Source organism: Ambystoma mexicanum, chromosome 8, assembly GCF_040938575.1.
Source record: "Ambystoma mexicanum isolate Mex_15411 chromosome 8, UKY_AmexF1_1, whole genome shotgun sequence".
Classification (NCBI taxonomy): Eukaryota; Metazoa; Chordata; class Amphibia; order Caudata; family Ambystomatidae; genus Ambystoma; species Ambystoma mexicanum.
Window position 1 is genome coordinate 1,068,598,831 of NC_090929.1, and position 18,142 is coordinate 1,068,616,972.

Below are 18,142 nucleotides of genomic sequence, written 5' to 3' on the forward strand. Positions count from 1 at the left end.
GCGTTTATGGTTCTCAGTTTATCAATGTTTACCTTATGGAAAGTTAAATGCAACATTGTGTTCAATATGAGATTAATGAGTCTTTGTCCCACCCCCCGTTGAGTCCCTTTTCCTAATAGGCTGTTGCAAATCCTTATGATTTTATGATCCAAGAATTGGTATATGGTCATCAATTGAAATGCGCTTAGGTTTACTTTTAGGTTTTAAGGATGCTTAATATTTCTTGATTGTAATTGTGTGACTTCTCTATTTTACATTATAGTAAAACTGTTTTTGTTTGTTTGTTTTTTGCATTAATTACTTGGTTTTTATAATGGTTCCTCATTAAGGGTACAGAACTCCCTCCGATTTGCAGTTTTCTTTTTATTCTGTCTTTCAGCTTGTCTTAGTTTATGTAATTTCAGCATAAAGTTAGTTTTAGTTTTTATGTTTTTTTTTATTATTTTGTTTTGGTGGGGTAACAATCCGTGATACAAGTTTTATAAAGCTCTCCTGTGGCTGCAGATTGTTGTTGTTCAAAGTCCAAAAGGCCAGTTGAATCTGGGAATGAAACATTTTCATTCATCAAAAGTTTAGCTGGGCATATTTTCTTAGTAGTACGTAAAGTCATCATTCTGATTGGATTCCCAAAAGAAAAATGAATGTGGATAAGTCCAGTTGTAAGCCAAGGAACTTATCCACTATAATTGTTCTCATGAGGATGCAGTCTAAAGAATGTTAGTTTTTTTTCCTCAAGGAACAGTCCTGTGCCCAGCCCTTTGTATCATGCAGAGCATCCTCTGACTTGTTAAAGGTTCCCCGTTGTGCACCCTCTCTTCCTTTTGAGAGCAGCTCTTTGTGGGGCTTCTCGTGGATAAACACCAACCTTGTGGACACTTATTTTTCACCCAGTCATCTTCTCTGACTCTGTAGTCCCTCCTGCACCAACCAGTGTCTTGGCATCAACTAACTGTTGACACAGGGATGGACCAATGTTCCTGTGACTCTTGAAACTGCTTGACTTTTTCCAGGAGACGGTTCATATCCCAGGTATCTTACAACCCCAATGCCACTAGTTCGTATCTTCTGTGCCTGAGGGCTGTACCTGTAGTCCTTCCTGGGGCTTCTTACCATGACTGCCACTGCATCTGAATTCTTCAGTCTTCTTGGCAATCTTCCTTTCTAGGACCTTTTTGTTATCAAATCAGGGTCCGTTTCCATCCATTGTCATGAGCATGATGGTTACTTTGTCTGCATCTCCCTTTGGAACAGTCTTGATTTTGTCCAGTTTATTTCCACAGACCAGGTTTTACTTCTTAACTTTCCAAACGTGACTTGAATACTTATGTAGATGGTTGTTTTAGGACAATTTACTTTTTTATATGCCTGGTTTCTGTTCTTACAGTACCTACTCTGTGTTATGTAGATATTTCTTAATGCACAATTGCATATAGAGTATACTTTCAGTAACCTGCTGCGTGCACCTTCCATTACTGTGTACTGTACTTTTTTGACCAGCCCTCACCCCCTGCCCCCCTAAGAGTGAAGCCAAACTGTCACTGCTACCATTTTGAGATTCCAGAATAACTTAAAGGAAACCTTGCACCTACTTCACTGGTTGGTCTTCCTAGTCCAAAAGTTGTCTTGTCTTGCTAAAGGACAGAGGCAGTACGTTTACTTGCCTTTTGAAAGTTCTCTAAAATCGGAGCACATGTTTAGACTCATGCAATTATTGTATTGCTTTTTCTGATTTCTTCAGCTCCCCCAAGGCTAAACATGACGCAAGTTGGAGCAGTGCTGGCTGTGGTCATTGGGATCATGGCTTTGTTTCTCCACTCAGCCATCCATAAGATAGAAGAGGGACACCTGGGAGTGTATTACAGGTATGTAAATCCATCGCTCCAATGGGAGAGCAAATGCATTCTTTGAAATAATCTACAATAGGTGATGCAAGTACAAAGTTCAACTATTCTGAACCTACCTGCTGTGTTCATTGGGAGAAAAAGGTATCCCATTGTGCTTTATTGATAACTTAGTGTCTTGTGCGGCAGTAGGTGGAAGGTATATATTCTTTCTCTCATAAATAATAGGCTGGAAGAATGAAGCATCTGCATTCAAAACAATTGGGATAGTGATCATGAATGTGCACCCTCGGTTTAAAAATAACCTGCTGGTTGTTCCATGACTGCAAAAGGGAAGATCATTTTTTCATGTAACTGATAGCTCTTCCCTCAGTGCTTGTTTGGATTGCTCAACTTATGACATATAGTATTTACTTTAGCTCAGTCTTTACTGTGCACTCAGTGCATCATCATTCATAATTGTTGTGTAACGGATGCATCATCTACCTTTTTAGGTCTGGTCATAATATGTGAGGGTTTGTCTCCAGTAGTGATTGACTTATGTTTTATAGTATGTTATTTATCCTCTTATAGGGGTGGTGCACTGCTGACTAGCCCGTCCGGCCCAGGATACCACATCATGACGCCGTTCATAACCTCCTTCCGCTCTGTGCAGGTCAGATTTGCTCCAATGGAGACTCAGTAACTAGTAGAGGAGTGTCTTAAGTTTGGAAGCTGTGCAATTGATAATATCGTTTGTCCAAGTAGTAACAAATATGCATTACTACACGTTTTTGGCAGAAAAGTTAAAATGTATTGTTTCACAAAGCCATGTAGCCAGGCATGATGTGTGGATTAAGTGAACATTATGTACAGCAGTACGTTTCTGGATTTTTTTGTCGGGATGGTTTTGGGATAAACTCCTGTGTGGAAAAGCGAACTCATAAAAACAAAACAGGATTTTATTTTTCTGCAAATAATCTAAGCAAACAATTTTAGGATGAGGTGAGTTATCATGTGTTGCTTATCATAATATAACTGGAATACGTGTGTGCCAGTTACTGTTATATGCCACCTGACACGCCCCTTGACTCTAGTCCACAAAGTGAAAGATGCCTATGAAGGCTGGAATGAATGCCTATGAAGGGATTCCCACATTGGGATTTGTTGATAAAGTGTCTGGATGGGAGAAACGAACGATATAGTGGTAGGGGTATTCCTTTTGTGAAGGATAATGGCATCTTACAGGATCTCGAAGACGCAACACCATCCAAGTTATAGTGCCCAGTCTATTCTTAGAAATCTGGTCCTTCCATTGTCTGAGGTATACCTCTCAGCAACTGTATTCTCTCACTCAATTTGGGTGCGTCTCTCCCAGTGTTTGAGGTATTAGCTTCAAGTAAGCTCTCCACTAGCAAGCACCCCCCCTTGCTTATGGTAACTGTCTGGCAGAGAGATTCTCACCCTCTAGCTATGGGTTGCCCACTTTTTACCAGGACATTTCTCCTCCCACATATAGGTTTGAGCAGGGTTTGTCGCCATTCTCGCACTCCAGCCTGTTCTAGTGGTGGTCTCTCCTTCCCACCCTATAAGGATATCATGCTCTGGCCTCTGTGGCCTTTTCAGGTTGCCAGCCCTTTTGAGTCTTTCCAGCTCTGGCCTCCGAGCTCTCCAACCAAGTCTGCACTTAAGCCTTCTTCTTCCACACTAGGAAAACCAAACCTCCTTTTTATTGCGTGTGCTAGGAGGGGGGGGGGGGTACTCCCTGATTAGCTTTGCTGCTTGGCTGTTCAGTGCCACAATCTGTTTGGAGATAGGCTTTGTAGTTCAGAACTTAGAGGGGTTGAAGAAGGGGTGAGGGCATTTTTAACCTATGGCATGTGATGTTCGTGTTTCTTTATTGATCCTCCTCCCCTTTGCTTGCTGCCTTCTTTACAAGTGAAGATGGTTTAGAGCTACGGAAGTTGGCATTTCTGGGGTCCTCTTGCTTCCGTTGACCTTGGAAATATAGATTTGGGATTTAAGGCAGTAGAAATGTTTTATTCGTGCAAATCCTGCTGCTGAATGGGTTGGGGGCTGAAGTTCTCCACTATGCTGTTCGTACTTTATGAGGGGGGTATTAGTGCATGAGGAGGGTGCAAAAGTATGTGTTTCTTGTCTCTAATTTTTGTTCTTTGCTACAGGCTGATGGTTCCATGGTGTGTCCCTGCTCAATGTTAAATTTGTGAGGGTGGAGGACGGTTGGGGGTAGGGGGGTGGGCTATCTCCTGCCACCTGTCTGGGTGTTGGCAACTCCTGTCTGGGAATGGCCTTACTCCAGACCCGAAATACCAGATGTGTTTCAATTTCCTGGGAGGATCACTGTCCATGCTGGAGTCTTCACACTGTATCTGTCTTTGGGAGCATAACACAATACGGAGTGGGGTAGGAAGAGTGCTCTGGGGAACCCCCCCCTGTTTACATTCTCCAGATAGCAAATTAATTGATTGGTGTTCCTCACCGGGTCCAAGAGCACCTCTCATCCGAATTGGAGAAGTTTATAATTGGGTAAAACCAAATCTCAGCAACATGTTCAAAAGCAAATGGATTTTTGGAATTCTGGAGTTTATGCTTGAAAGATAATATTGCATGTGCAGCATCCATGCAGAACGTTATTATAATAGATGCTCCTTCGTCCTCTTAGCATCCCTAGAAGAGCGTGGTGGTTTTTGTTTTGAGACCGTTCTAGAGAGTTTGATTCTTTTCTTTTTTCCCCCTTGCTATTTTGCAGACCACATTGCAAACGGATGAAGTGAAGAATGTTCCCTGCGGTACAAGGTATGTTTGTGCAGGCAAGCTTTTTCTCATTGTTTACACTGTCGTTTTTAACATTCATCTAAAATGTTCTCTTCATTCTGTTGCATGCTACTCTGACCCTGTGTACAACAGCACTCCCAAGTTCGGTTACCCGCTCCCCTCTGCACAACAGCCCGTTCTCCCTATTGATTCCCAGGCTTTATGCTCAATAGGGCCCTTTATTGGTTCCATGGACACTGTGCTCATCTGGAATTCTTTGTTTCCCGAAGTCTCCTGCTTACCTATTCAAACTGCACACTGGGTAGGATTTGCTCTCCTGGTTTTTCTGTCCTTTGTACTCTGAAGGACTCTCTCTCTGCTGCTTTCCATTGACCTGCTCTGAGCAAGGCTCACACTTTTAGTTTATATTGATATAGGACCCACCCTGAATTCACATATTGTTGCAAAAAGATTAACCTACACATACAATTAAATGTGTGCAACATACTTCCTAATCTAATGCATAAACTTGCACAAGTGTTTTTTCTTTTCTGTTCTACATATTGAAAACCTTTCTGTTCTCAGTGTCTCCAAATGGAAGCAGAACACCCATTATATAATAAACAAATTCTATTTACTTGTTGCCCAAGGTCCACAGTCAGCAAGGATGACTTGATGAGTTCACTTCACCCTCTACTCAGCTGGACCTGCTCTGTTGGTCACCCTGATCCGAGCAAGATTAACTGTAATAATTCTCCAGGACTCAACTGCCTCTGTGTTGATAGCTATTGTGGCCCTAGTCTATATGCTAATTAGAACTTCACAATATTGGTCCTTTTAGTACCTTTGTTCACTCGTGCTGGCTTCACTGTCATCGGCTCTGTGATCAGTATTGCTGGGTTATTCGACAGAACAGCGCACACTGTGACAAATTTGGACTATTGGTCGCTTCTCCCCAGAGAGGAGCCATCCCCTTTGACGCTAGGCAGGTGAGTCTGCTCAGCAAGACCCTCCCTAGGGGTCTGGGCAAGTGGGCCCTCACTGGGAGTGCCTCCCCTCTTGGGGACAAGGGCTCCCAATCCTGCTAGCAACTTCCTGTCCAGTTATCCACCTACATGGGAATCGGAAAGACTGTTGGTACTTCTATTTGCATTTTCCTAGAAGTGACATTTGGCTTCAGGTAATGCTGGATCCCGCCTGAGTTCAGAGGAACGATGAACCCTTTTTGTTTGATGATATACATAAAACCACAAGGAACTTGTAATCGGAGAGATAAAGAATCCTACGCAGAGGCAAGCCTCTGAGAGGAAGACTTCCTAAAGGGGTGGAGCCACGCTAGACTGCAGAGGCACTGGTACCGTGAAGAGCGAGCAAATTGCTAGCAAGACGCTAGAAACATGGCGTCCTGACCGACAAAGAATCTAAGGTGGAATTGGAGACGTTACAGTGACCATCTCACCTTGTAGTGTTACCACACGGAGGCCGTGGTGGGCTTGGGGTTTGTTAACTGACGCAGAAACCCGACCACAGTGGAGTGATCGGATCCCCGATCTCCGCATGAGAAGTTCAGTAGCTGCTGACCAGCAGAAGGGAAGCAAACTCTTCCGAAGAGGTAACGCTGTTGAGACTGGAAGCCACAAAGGTTTCGGAAGCCAGATAAACCTGACCAGGCAGACATCCGAACAGTACTGAGCTATAGTAAGCCTATTGCACAAGCATTAGGGGAGTCAAGAAAACGCAAAAGGGCAGACTCCCCAATGATGCCTAGCTGAAGTAAGCCCGTCGGAGTTGCCAGAAGAGACATGGGGGGCGGGGGGGCCCAGGAAACGCCAAACATAACGAGCAGTACTGGAGAGCACCCTGCGCCTTCTCCTGATCCCTCAACCACTTACCCAGTACAGGCTCCGGCCTCCAGCTGCCTGTTTCTCTCCTCTGTATGTGATCTGTGTGCCACGGCAGCGGAAGCCTGGGGCACAGCGTGCTTTTGTATGCACACTTTTGTGACCTGGGCTTCCGGCGCTGCGGCATATTGACTGCGAGAAGGGCACTGAAATAAGCAGCAACTGACCGAGCCTAAGAGCTGTGGTTCTTATCCACGATAGTGTTTAACCTACAGCTGAGTCGAGTGCTTAAAATCTTGTGCCCTCTGAAGCCTTGCTTGCTCTGGTTAATGTATGGTATGGGGATCTGAGCCCGACTGAGGGGGGGAGGGGGTCTGGGGTGAACTGTGAGTCACCAGAGAAAAAGCATACGAACTGTAATTGGTCCAAACCTGGTTGAGGGGGACTAATTGCGAGAAGGGGGTCTGAACCCGACCGAGGGAGATCTGGGGTGAACCGTGAGTCACTTGAGAATGTATTGTGGAAAGGGGATCTCAGCACGACCAAAGCGGAACCCAGGTGTGGCCTACACATCCTGACTTACCATTTTGTGAACAATTCTTTATTTTTCATGAACATTTCCCCACATTATTTGTAAACTTAGCGGCAAGGGTTGGCAATATATCTTTTTTAACCTTTTAACTGCCATGGCCCCCCCATTGCCAAGGCCTTTTTTGGTGATTTCGGTATTTCACCATGCAAAGCCTTCTAACATTTTCTCCTTCATTAACCTCTTAAGTGCCAAGGACAAGCTATCTCGTCCTTGGCACTGGGAGGTAATCCCAAGGACGAGATACCTCGTCCTTGGCAATTAAGGGGTTAATATAGGCCCTTTTATTTTGACGAAGACTCCACTAGGACTGTATTATTATTATTTTGATGGTCGTAGCTTGCTCCCATCTAAGATTTTATGTTTAGATAGGCGTTTATCACCCCCTTGATAGAAGTTCAATAAATGCCGTTGAACTGTAATCACTTGTCTGTTTTACTTTGATACCCTTCCTTACATTTCTTAGTAATTAAACAAGAGTTTGGGAGGCCCTCTACTGATAACGAACATGGGTCAAACACCCTGTCCTATGGAATTTCTTCCATTCAGGCGGGTCTACAACCACGTTTTAGCTCACTGCATCCTTCAGAGAAGACATTTGCAGATCAGTCTGGTCCTGTAAAAGCAAAAAGAGAATATCGAGGCTGAGTACCCAAAAAGGAAATACACGAACACGGGCTTACAAAGATACACAGATCTTTTTATTCTACAACTGAACAGTTTTCAAAGGTCAAAGTATCAGATAGCTATCAGGCCCTGAGTACATCACAGCGAATACCAGCCCTGTTCGGTAGTAGTGAGTGGGACTGTACATCAGAACGTTCGTGCTTTTTTATACAATTCTCAACATGATGTCTAGCCCATTTGCAAGTTAACCATTCCTCGGGCTAGGGGTTCATGCTGAGTTCGTTCCTAATTTATGCATCTATACATTTATGGATTATTCTTAATACATACTCCAATAGGTTACAATGGCAACAGTGTGTCTTTGGATTCAACATTAAGCCTTCACACACATTTTATACAATGTAGTTAAACAAGTGCTCACATTCAGTATTTAAACAGTATTGTACTTAATATATGTTCGCGGATTAGTATCGTTGGTACAGGTAATCCTTCATCTACAGGTCAACTAAGGACAAGGTCTCATTACACGACCCTAACATGTGGCCTACGGGCAGTTTAGGCATTAACTCGTATGCAGAGGTCAAGACGGCCATGTTACAAAGAGAAGAACACTGTCCACCATTTTAGAACACAGGGTGACTTTGAAGTGAGAATCAAAATGGCAGATGAACCTAAAATGGCGGCTAAATCGATCTAAGGTCAGAACCTTGCAACGCGGATTTCTTCGCAGAGCGACTGGGCTTAGGCCAATATATACAATAAAGAAGGCACAATATGATTTCCCGTCTTACAAACCCTCCTTTTGGCCTAAGCCAAGCGCTAAACTGCTTCTAGTCACTTTACGAGTGACTCCACGTCTCAATGTCCATACACCCTGAATCACTATCGGAGATGTCAATTGCCATAAAATCAGTTACTAAGATTTCTTTCAGCACGTAGCCATTGGAGTTCTTCTCTGGGGCGTATGCCTTGCGTCCTAATGTACCCATCGCCTGTGCACAACATTCCCCTAGCATCGAACACATACCAGGAAGACATTGTATACAACAGCAAAGAAACGGCATAAATCCTAAAATAATTAGCAAGACCGAAAGTAGCTTCCATCCCCAAGATCGCAAGAAGTCCCAGAACCAAGCGCTAAGATCCCAGTTTCCCTCGGGAACATGTACTTCTGAACTTAGGACATGCAGATTCTGTATTGCCTTAAAGATAGTTGGGGAGGAATCTGGCATGAAAACACAGCAAGCTTCCCCACTAATTTACATACCCCACCACGTTCAGCCAGGAGGACATCTAATTCCATCCGGTTCTGAAGTGCTACTAACCTTATTGCTTTCTGTTCTAGAGTCATATTATAGAGTATGTCAGTGGTCCGGTTGATGGTCCTGTCCGGTACTCTCGCTAGTCTCCTGATTATCTTCAGAGTTCATTATTTGCCCCCAAAATAGCACAAAGGATTTAGCTACATCGCCCAGAACTTGTGCTGAAGTGTCACCATTCTCGTCCCGCCGTAGACGAGCCTTTGAAATTTCTACAGTACTGGCTATGAATACCCCGGGTAACAGAATCCCTAAATAACAAGTTCCCTGCCAATCCCTGTGTAACCATGGAAATGCTACATTACCGCAACCAAAGTAGACCGGTTCGCCTACATACAAAGGTCTATCCTCACTAGTCAAATTTGCAACCTTTAAAATCACCCATTGACTTGAGTACCATTCCTCTGTATACAGAAAGAAACTGAATCGGGGCTATAATTAACAGTATAGGAAGGAGGCGTGACATCCTTATTGCCTATAGGAGCCATCTTGAAAGAGATCAGAGATTGAAAAGGACGAGACAGTTTATCAGAAGGCCTAATGGAAGCAACGTTAAGCTTACTCCTATTTGCAAAGAGTGAGCATCCCAAGGGAATCGGAACGCGTTTTTCAAACTGGTTCAAATTAGTCCCATCGAAGTTCCCTGAGATGCTATCGTTCCAGCGGCCAAAGAATAGTGGTCTAAGAGAAGCATAGCATGCAGTTGTCAAAGGTAAAGGATGAATATACCAACCTGGCCCCTTATCCTCGTGTTGCGGTAAATGTGAACAGACCCAGCAATTAGATTTGTTAAAGATGGCATTTGTAGCATTCATGATGAGTAATAGTGTATTGTTATGTGTATCTCTGTCTGTGCTGAGAGTCTCTAGGAGATAGTGTGCAGATGCACGAAAGGAGTAGAAACGGTAGGTACATTTTCAGTCGGCAACAAATTCTCAAGCGGATGTACTTTTCCTAGATACCAGAAACCTAATACAATGACTATTGTAAAACCAATTAACATTATCACAAGACAGCAATACGTTTTTGAGGCCCACGTAACGGATTGTCCATTTTCGCAGCTGGTCACACGTTCCCTTATCAGTTCTGTACGAGCGAAAGCGGTTAGAGGCATTGTAGTCTTCAAACAAATGCACCAGTGTTATTTTGCTGGCGACCTCCAGGCCGAGCGTTTTCTTAGTCATTCCACAAACCCTAGCCAAAAGAATCCCCTTACGAACAATTGATCGGGTCAAAAAGACAAGACCTCGATGAATTTCCTCGATCACACAGCCAAACCGTGCAGTAAGTCTATTTCCTTGGACTCAGAGCGTACCTTGTGGTCCCTGGTACTGAGTGATCCGTAAACAACTTGTCGTCACTTCCCACTGGAAGTGGTGAATGAGCGGAAGCAAAATCGGAGACACAATTAGGGACTATTTCCGGAAACAAAATGGTTGGAGAGTGTGAAGATGAAATGGCTGTTTCCCCAGACCTCACGGGATCAGGGAGACTCTCCGATGCACTCTCAATGCTGGTTGCTGCTTCGTCGTTATTGGTTACAGCATTGGTGAGGGGTTCTGCTTATTCTGTATCGTGTGGCACTGGGTGTGGAATCTCTTGGTATGCGACGCATGAATCCAATTCTTCCTGTCTGCAATCCGCACTGCAGTCTGTGTGACCAGCAGGACTTGGAAGGGGCCCCGCCAACAAGGTGCGAGGCAAGAAGTCGCTCAAATGACTTCACGAGGATCCACTGCCCAGGTCGTATGCTGTGACTGGGACCCTCGTATGATATAGGTAAGCCTCTCGCACCTGGTGATAAATCAAATACAAGTTTTTAGTCAACTGGCTACAGTAGTCGGAGAGAAGTACATTTTCAACATCTTGCAAAGAACAACACTTCGGAACGTTCCAGATATTAGCAGGCCTCCCCATAACCACCTCAAAGGGAGAGAGCCCAGTCTTAGTTTGAGGGGTTGTTCGCATTGATAACACGATCAGTAAGGCGTCCGGCCATTTTAGTTTGGTGCCGGCACACGTCTTAGCGAGCTTGTTCTTGATGATGCTGTTGTCTCTCTACTAGTCCGGCCCTCTGAGTGTGTCTGGCCGAATGCAACCGTTTATCGATCTGTAATCCCGCGCATATCTGCAGCATTACAGCAGCGATAAAGTGTGGACCATTGTCTGATCAGATGACTCTTTGTAACCCAAATCTCGGGAAATATTCCTTTAAAATAGTCTTTGCAGTGGTCATGGCTGTGGCGTCTTTGACAGGAAAAGCCTCAACTAATTTGCTAAAAGCACAGTTGCCAACTAACACATATTTAAAATTATTGCAACGCTCCATATCGATAAAATCAAAATGGATGACCTCAAAGGGGACAGAAGGTGGGCCAAAACTACCCCTAGTTGTGCCCTTTCCCACATTATGCTGCAAACAGATCATGCATTCCTGAACAAAGCGTTCAGCTGCTTTAGAGATTTTGTCATTCACCCATATTTTTTGCAACATTTTTGTGATTTTACGAGCTCATATGTGTGGGACCATGGGCCATAACAACCATCATAATATATGCGTCAGGCAATAGCCACTTTCCTTCAACTTTGTCCACCCAACACCCATCATCAAGTTTCCCCAAGCCCTCAGCCCATTTTCTAGACTCTTCTAACGTGGCATCACCCTGGATATCCCTTACAGAATCAATGCCCTCATCCATAGTACAGGCATTTGTGGCTTCCCTTGAAGTGTACATGTCTGAAGAGAGATCAGTGGCAGTCTGTTTGGCTATCTGGTCAGCAAAAGCGTTCCCTTTTCCTACATCGTCTACAATCTTCTGATGCGCTGGGCATTTTATGGTAGCTAGCTGAGTAGGGAGTGCAAGCGCCGAGAGTAGCCGTACTATCAAGGAGCCATGTTGTATCTTCGTACCATGAGAAGTCAAGAACCCTCTTTCTGACCAAAATCTACCAAAGTTGTGAACCACCCCAAAGGCATACTGACTGTCCGTATATTTGTTCACTGTTAAGCCCTTCGGAAAGTTCACAGGCTTGGGTCAATGCTATAATCTCTGCGGCCTCCGTGGAGTTATGCGTGATTCTCTTGGTCTCCACGACCGTGCTTAATGTAGTGATTGCATAAGCAGCTGTGGATGTACCATCCGGAAGTTTGAAGCAGGAGCCATCACAAAACCGCTCCCCTTGTGGATTGTTCAAAGGAGTATCCTTCAGATCAATTCTACCCTTTGTCTCTTGTTCGGTAGTGTAAAGACAGTCATGTGACTCTTCGTCATTGCAAGCAGTACCTTGCGGGAAAGGTAAAAGTTCAGCGGGGGTAAGAACACAACACCTCTTAATTTGTATGTGCGGCGCAAACAAGATCAATTCATATCTTGTTAATGTGCAGAGGTGAGGTGTTGCGTTTGAGTTCTGTTCAGTAGAACATCTACAGAGTGAGGTACAATTAGGGTTAAAGGATGGCGTAGGACCATTCCCTCGCTCTGTTTTACAGACGCAGCAGCGACAGCTCGCAAACATCTTGGCAAAGCGCATGCTACATGATCAAGGGCAGAAGAAAAGTAACCGCACAGCCTATTCTTCCCTCCATGTTCCTGCGTTAATACAGCCAAAGCACATCCATCACATTCATGCACATACCACACAAAGGCCTTTTCGTAGTTTGGTGTGCCCAAAACAGGTGCCGAGCACAACGCAGTCTTGAGCAAATCAAATGCACGCTGGTGTACCAAGTCCCACGGCAATGGCAAAGAAATGCCCTTCTTCGTCAAAGCCAACATTGGTTTGATCACTAGTGAAAATTGGGGGATCCACTGCCTGCAGTAAGAAGCCATTCCTATCAAGGCTCTAACTTCTTTCTGCGTATTTGGGACAGACCTGCTAGAAATGAGTTTTATCCATTCAGACGTCAACCTTCTTCCCTCCTTTGACAGGAGGTAGCCTAAATAGGCGACCTCCTGACAACAATATTGACATTTTTTAAGCAAAGCTTTATGTCCATGTTTAGCCAAGTGAATAAGTAACAACACAGTGCCCTCCTTGCAAGCGCTTTCTGAGTCAGCAGCTAAAAGCAAGTCATCAACATATTGAAGCAGTGTACAAGTAGAGGGCAACTCAAGGGTATCGAGCTGCTCTTTCAAGGCCCTACTATAGATGCTCGGACTTTCCGTATAACCTTGTGGTGCACGGGTAAAGGTAAATGAACGTCCCCCTAAGGTGAACGCGAACAAGTATCTACTGTCTTTATGTATAGGAATACTAAAGAAAGCTTTCTTTAGATCCACAACACTAAAATGAGTAGCTGAAGCCGGGATCATAGTTAATATTGTCGTTACATCGGGCACAATCGGAAATTGTGGAGCAACGATTTTATTGATGGCACGCAAATCAATTATGAAACGAAAAGGAATTGCATTATCGCCTTTTTTTTCTACACGGGCAAAATCGGACTATTGTACAAACGACCTGCAATTTCCTCAATCACCCCTCGATGCACAAAATAGGAGACTATGCATTTCAAAGCTTGCTCACCATCGATCAAAATCTTGTACTGCGGAATACGTGGCAGCTTTACTCCATGTTTCAAGACAATTTTAACAGGTTAAATTTGTAAAACACTGACATCATTATCAATAGCGCATAAACACTCCGGAACATCTCTAAATTTCGGCAGTAAAGGTCTGGTCAAGAACTGTGAGACAGAAAGCCGCTGTGGTGAAATCGTCAAACGCACTCCGTCAGGAGAACAGTGAATTACCACATTTAATTCCTTAAACAGATTCAACCCCAACAAATTCTCTCCACAATTCGTAGTCAAAAGGAATGGACAGTGGTCTGTAAAGGTACCCAAAGAAATGGGTACCGGCGAAGAAACCAGACAAACAACTGGTGTGCCAGAAAACCCTACAGAAACATTTGATTTGCCCTGACAGTGGAATGTTTGGAACCCGAGAATGATCAATGGAACACTTCTGTGCCCCTGTATCTATCAAGAATAGATGTTTCCTATTCCCCACTAACATTTCAACGTAGGGACCTTTCTGATTAACGGGAATAGGCATTGGTTCCAAACACTGCTTCGGGCAATCCTAGTGAAACAGAATGTCATCGAAAGGAAGTTCTTCAGAGAGGTAAGCAGCAGAAGGATGATCAAAAATGTTTCAATTGTTCAGACTCAATACCTGATTAAACTGCGAAAAAGGTTGCTGTGAATCCTGTGAAAACTGACCTCTACCAGGACCCCCTACCCCTGGGTGGCCTCTGGATCGTCTACCCATATTCCCAAATGTGTTATTTGACCTCTGTCGGAGGATCGAGCATTCTGCACACCAATGACCCTCTTGTCTACAATAAGCACACTGGTTAATGTTTACAGGACCCAAGGGCGTATTACCCTGTGGAACATACTGACCTTTAATTTGCATACTACCGCCTCTAGGGCCTGTAACAATTTGCTGCAATAGTACTTTTGTCTTCAAATCACCTTTTCTTTTTTCGACTCTTTCCTTTTCATTATTGACGCAATTCTCGTAGTACTGAGCCATATGCAGTACTTCTGACTGAGATTTCGCTTGCCAAGCGCTCTCGGAGGACATAAATTGTGACTGGATGTCAGGCAGCAATCCACGCACAAATTTGTCCACGAATAATCTTTTCCCAGACTCTGTGCCTAAGTCTTGTCCACTGAAATCTGAAAATACCTGTTTGAACCGATTAAAGAACTCGGTAGCACCCTCAAACTTCCCTTGGACACAGGCTATAAGCTTGTCCCAAATATTCTCTTTTCGGGAATTATAGTTTTTTCAATTTCGTAACTATTCTGTCAGGCAAAGTTAGTATCACCTGAGGCAGTCTTTCGCCAGCTGGCCTTTCTCCATCGAGCCTAACCATGTTAGTCCATGTATCTCCAAACCCTGGTACATCATCCACAGTTCTAATCTGCTTCCACAAATCAACGGGCAGGAGTACAGGAAATAACAAATCAATATTACTTAAAGTGAATACAGATGACTGCAAAACAGACTCTATTTCTTTGTAGAACCCTGTCGGATTCTTCCTAATGTCGGGAATAGACTGTTTAATGGTGTTCACTTCCTGTCTCGAACGGGACGTGAACAAACTGCGACACATAATGTGCAGGAATATCCTGAGCTGGCATACCCGCTACAGCGTTAGCAGGAATCTCTACTTTTGGGACAAATGTCGGAGGAACCTCTCTCATAGGCAACTAAGAAGTTGGCTACTCCGAACGCTTACTAAGCAACAGAGCCAAATCGAGCGCTAAAGCAGCCGAAGAAGTGTCAAACGAAAAAGCTCTCTTGTAAATACTCAATAACTCTGTGGGACAACTAATCCTTCTTTTTACACACTCATCCTGTAGGTATTCTACCATTACCTGTATCACTTTCCTCTGCATTTCTGGCGTATACTGACTATACGTGTCATATACTTCAACAGGAGTTATCGATGTGTCTGAGATCCATCTAATCGTGTCTTTCGTGCAAATCCCGTTTCCTCAGTTATCGATTTACGACAAGGAAAGAACCGCTTCTGACCGAACATAATTTCCAAACTATCTTAATCTTCATTCTGTAACCTTTCCAGCTCCCTTCTATACTCAAGAACCCTCTCAACATGCTCTTGCACTCTCTCTAGAGAACGCTAAAGTATTCAGATCCCTCAATCCTTGTGGGAGATCTATATCATTTAACCTGTCCCGCATTACACATCAATGAATCCCTAATCCCTCCAATAAAAACATTTTTCTGAGGCAAATTGTCTATATTAGAAAGTGTGGCAAAACATTAGCTTGATCACCCCTCTCCATGCAATGCTTAGCCCACGCAGTTAACTCACGTTTTTTTCTCTGGAGATGGTGTTACGAGTGACAACTCTCGCTCCCGCTCCCTGATCTACTACAAGCGGTGTAGAACCACTTGGAAGAGGGAGAGTAGGCACGTTTTGAGCATCAAGGGACGGAGGTGTTATTACTGGTACAGCAGGCAAAGGTGGAGGAGCAGGTGGAGGAGCAACGACAAAAGGAAGAGGAACAGCAGGAGGAATGATAGGAAGAGGAGGAACTATAGGAGGAGGAATAACAGCAGGGAGAGGCAAAGCAGCAAAAAGAGGAACATACGGAGGTGGTGCAGTGGCACCAGGCCTTCGTTCATTTAACAATTTATTGATAAGTTCATCAGAAACAAAGTCTTTAGAAGGATATATTTTCTGGCTACTAAGTGAAAAAGCCCTATCCATATTCCTTACAGACTCGGTGTTTATTTTGGTCATATAACAACGCTTTTTCGGCGTTCGTCATATGACGGCGCGCATGCTTTTCTCTACTCTTGAGCTGCTGTAAAGCTTCTTTCTTCCAATTCTGTAATACGTCAAATGCTGCAGGTTTAGCCTTTTTCTTCAATAATATAGATTCTAAGTATTCAATACGAGGGATTTCAAAACTACCATTGATTGGCCACTGAAGTTCGGAAGCATGTCTAGTTTGTCTGTGCCAAATATCATTAAATACTATACTAGCAATGCCGTGCTTACAGTACATAGTACACGCCGGCGACCCCTCCATTGGTGCCGGTCGGCCAAATTCCAAAGATTGTCTGTCCTCGCGGAATAATGCTCTGAAGCAGGCAGACAATTTCCCAGGCATATCAGAATACTGGTGTTACTTGGTCAATAATTGAACTCACGAGTGCAATGTGCCAAAACAAATTATCAGGATACTTAAGAATCGGGTCACGACTCACCTGATCAAATCCTAAGGAGGTCCGATCGGATACAAATTTTCTAACAAACAAAGGACCCTTGTGTTTGGTGATTTCGGCAAATCTGCCCGTCTTGATATATGGACCCTCGTCAAGATGCCGACTCGGACCGCGTGCTCACCGTCCAGGGATCAGGTCGTGCAGCGCTGCTGAGGTTTCGCGTCTCATCCAAGAAAGGGGCCCCCTTTTACACCGTCCGATCCCGGTCCGATAGCCGCGTCAACCTTCAATGAGCTGGCATCAATCTTGAGGGTCCCTATTCGGGCGCCATCTGTAAAAGCAAAAAGAGAATATCGAGGCCCAGTACCCCAAAAGGAAATACACCAACACGGGCTTACAAAGATACACAGATCTTTATTCTACAACTGAACAGTTTACAAAGGACAAAGTATCAGATAGCTATCAGACCCTCAGTACATCACAGCGAATACCAGCCCTATTCGGTGTGAGTAGTGAGTGGGACTGTACATCAGAACGTTTGTGCTTTTTATACAATTCTCAACATGATGTCCAGCCCATTTGCAAGTTAACCATTCCTCAGGCTAGGGGTTCATGCCGAGTTCGTTACTAATTTATGCATCTATACATTTATGGATTATTCTTAATACATACTCCACTATGTTACAATGGCAACAGTGTGTCTTTGGATTCAACATTAAGCCTTCGCACATATTTTATGCAATGTAGTTAACAAGTGCTCACATTCAGTATTTAAACAGTATTGTACTTAATATATGTTCGCGGATTAGTATCATTGGCACAGGTACTCCTTGATCTACAGGTCAACGAAGGACAAGGTCTCATTACATGATCCTAACATTTGGCCTACGGGCAGTTTAGGCATTAACTCGTATGCAGAGGTCAAGACGGCCATGTTACAAACAGAAGAACACTGTCCACCATTTTAGAACACAGGGTGACTTTGGAGTGAGAATCAAAATGGCGGATGAACCTAAAATGATGGCTAACTCTATCTAAGGTGAGAACCTTGCAAGGCGGATTTCTTCGCAGAGCGATTGGGCTTAGGCCAATATATACAATAAAGAAGGCACGATATGATTTCCCGTCTGACAGTCCCACCCACAAGGGCAGTCCAGCAGGGAAATGCTAGGCAATTATCGAGTACCATCAGCAACCCCAGACACTTGTTTCGCCATTGTTGGTCCTCCTCAGTGAGGTGACGCTGAGCCTCTCTAAAGCACAGTGAGCAAGAGGTTCATGTCTGGATTACCCTTGGTTACTTAGGGTGAAAACCCCAAGCTTTACAAATGAAACAAGGTTCTTTCATATGAACTCGTGCTTCTTGTAATTTGTCACATAGAGCCTACTCTGCCGAGTTCCTTTGGTTGGTGAACTTTCTCTGCTGTCCCAGGTTCTGCTATATCCACACTGCCCCCCT

At 44.1% G+C, this 18,142-nt stretch overlaps 1 protein-coding gene across 2 annotated transcripts in view; it reads left to right on the top strand.

Annotated features, from left to right (window-relative positions):
• LOC138472732 (erlin-1-like) overlaps positions 1-18,142 on the top strand; it is a 519,316-nt gene that overhangs the window by 37,536 nt on the left and 463,638 nt on the right. For both annotated transcript variants that reach the window (XM_069611050.1, XM_069611051.1), the window contains exons 2-4: positions 1,739-1,862; positions 2,415-2,496; positions 4,591-4,637. In XM_069611050.1, coding sequence (XP_069467151.1) covers positions 1,756-1,862; positions 2,415-2,496; positions 4,591-4,637 — 236 coding nt within the window. In that variant the 5' untranslated portion in view covers positions 1,739-1,755. The remainder of the gene's footprint in view (positions 1-1,738; positions 1,863-2,414; positions 2,497-4,590; positions 4,638-18,142) is intronic.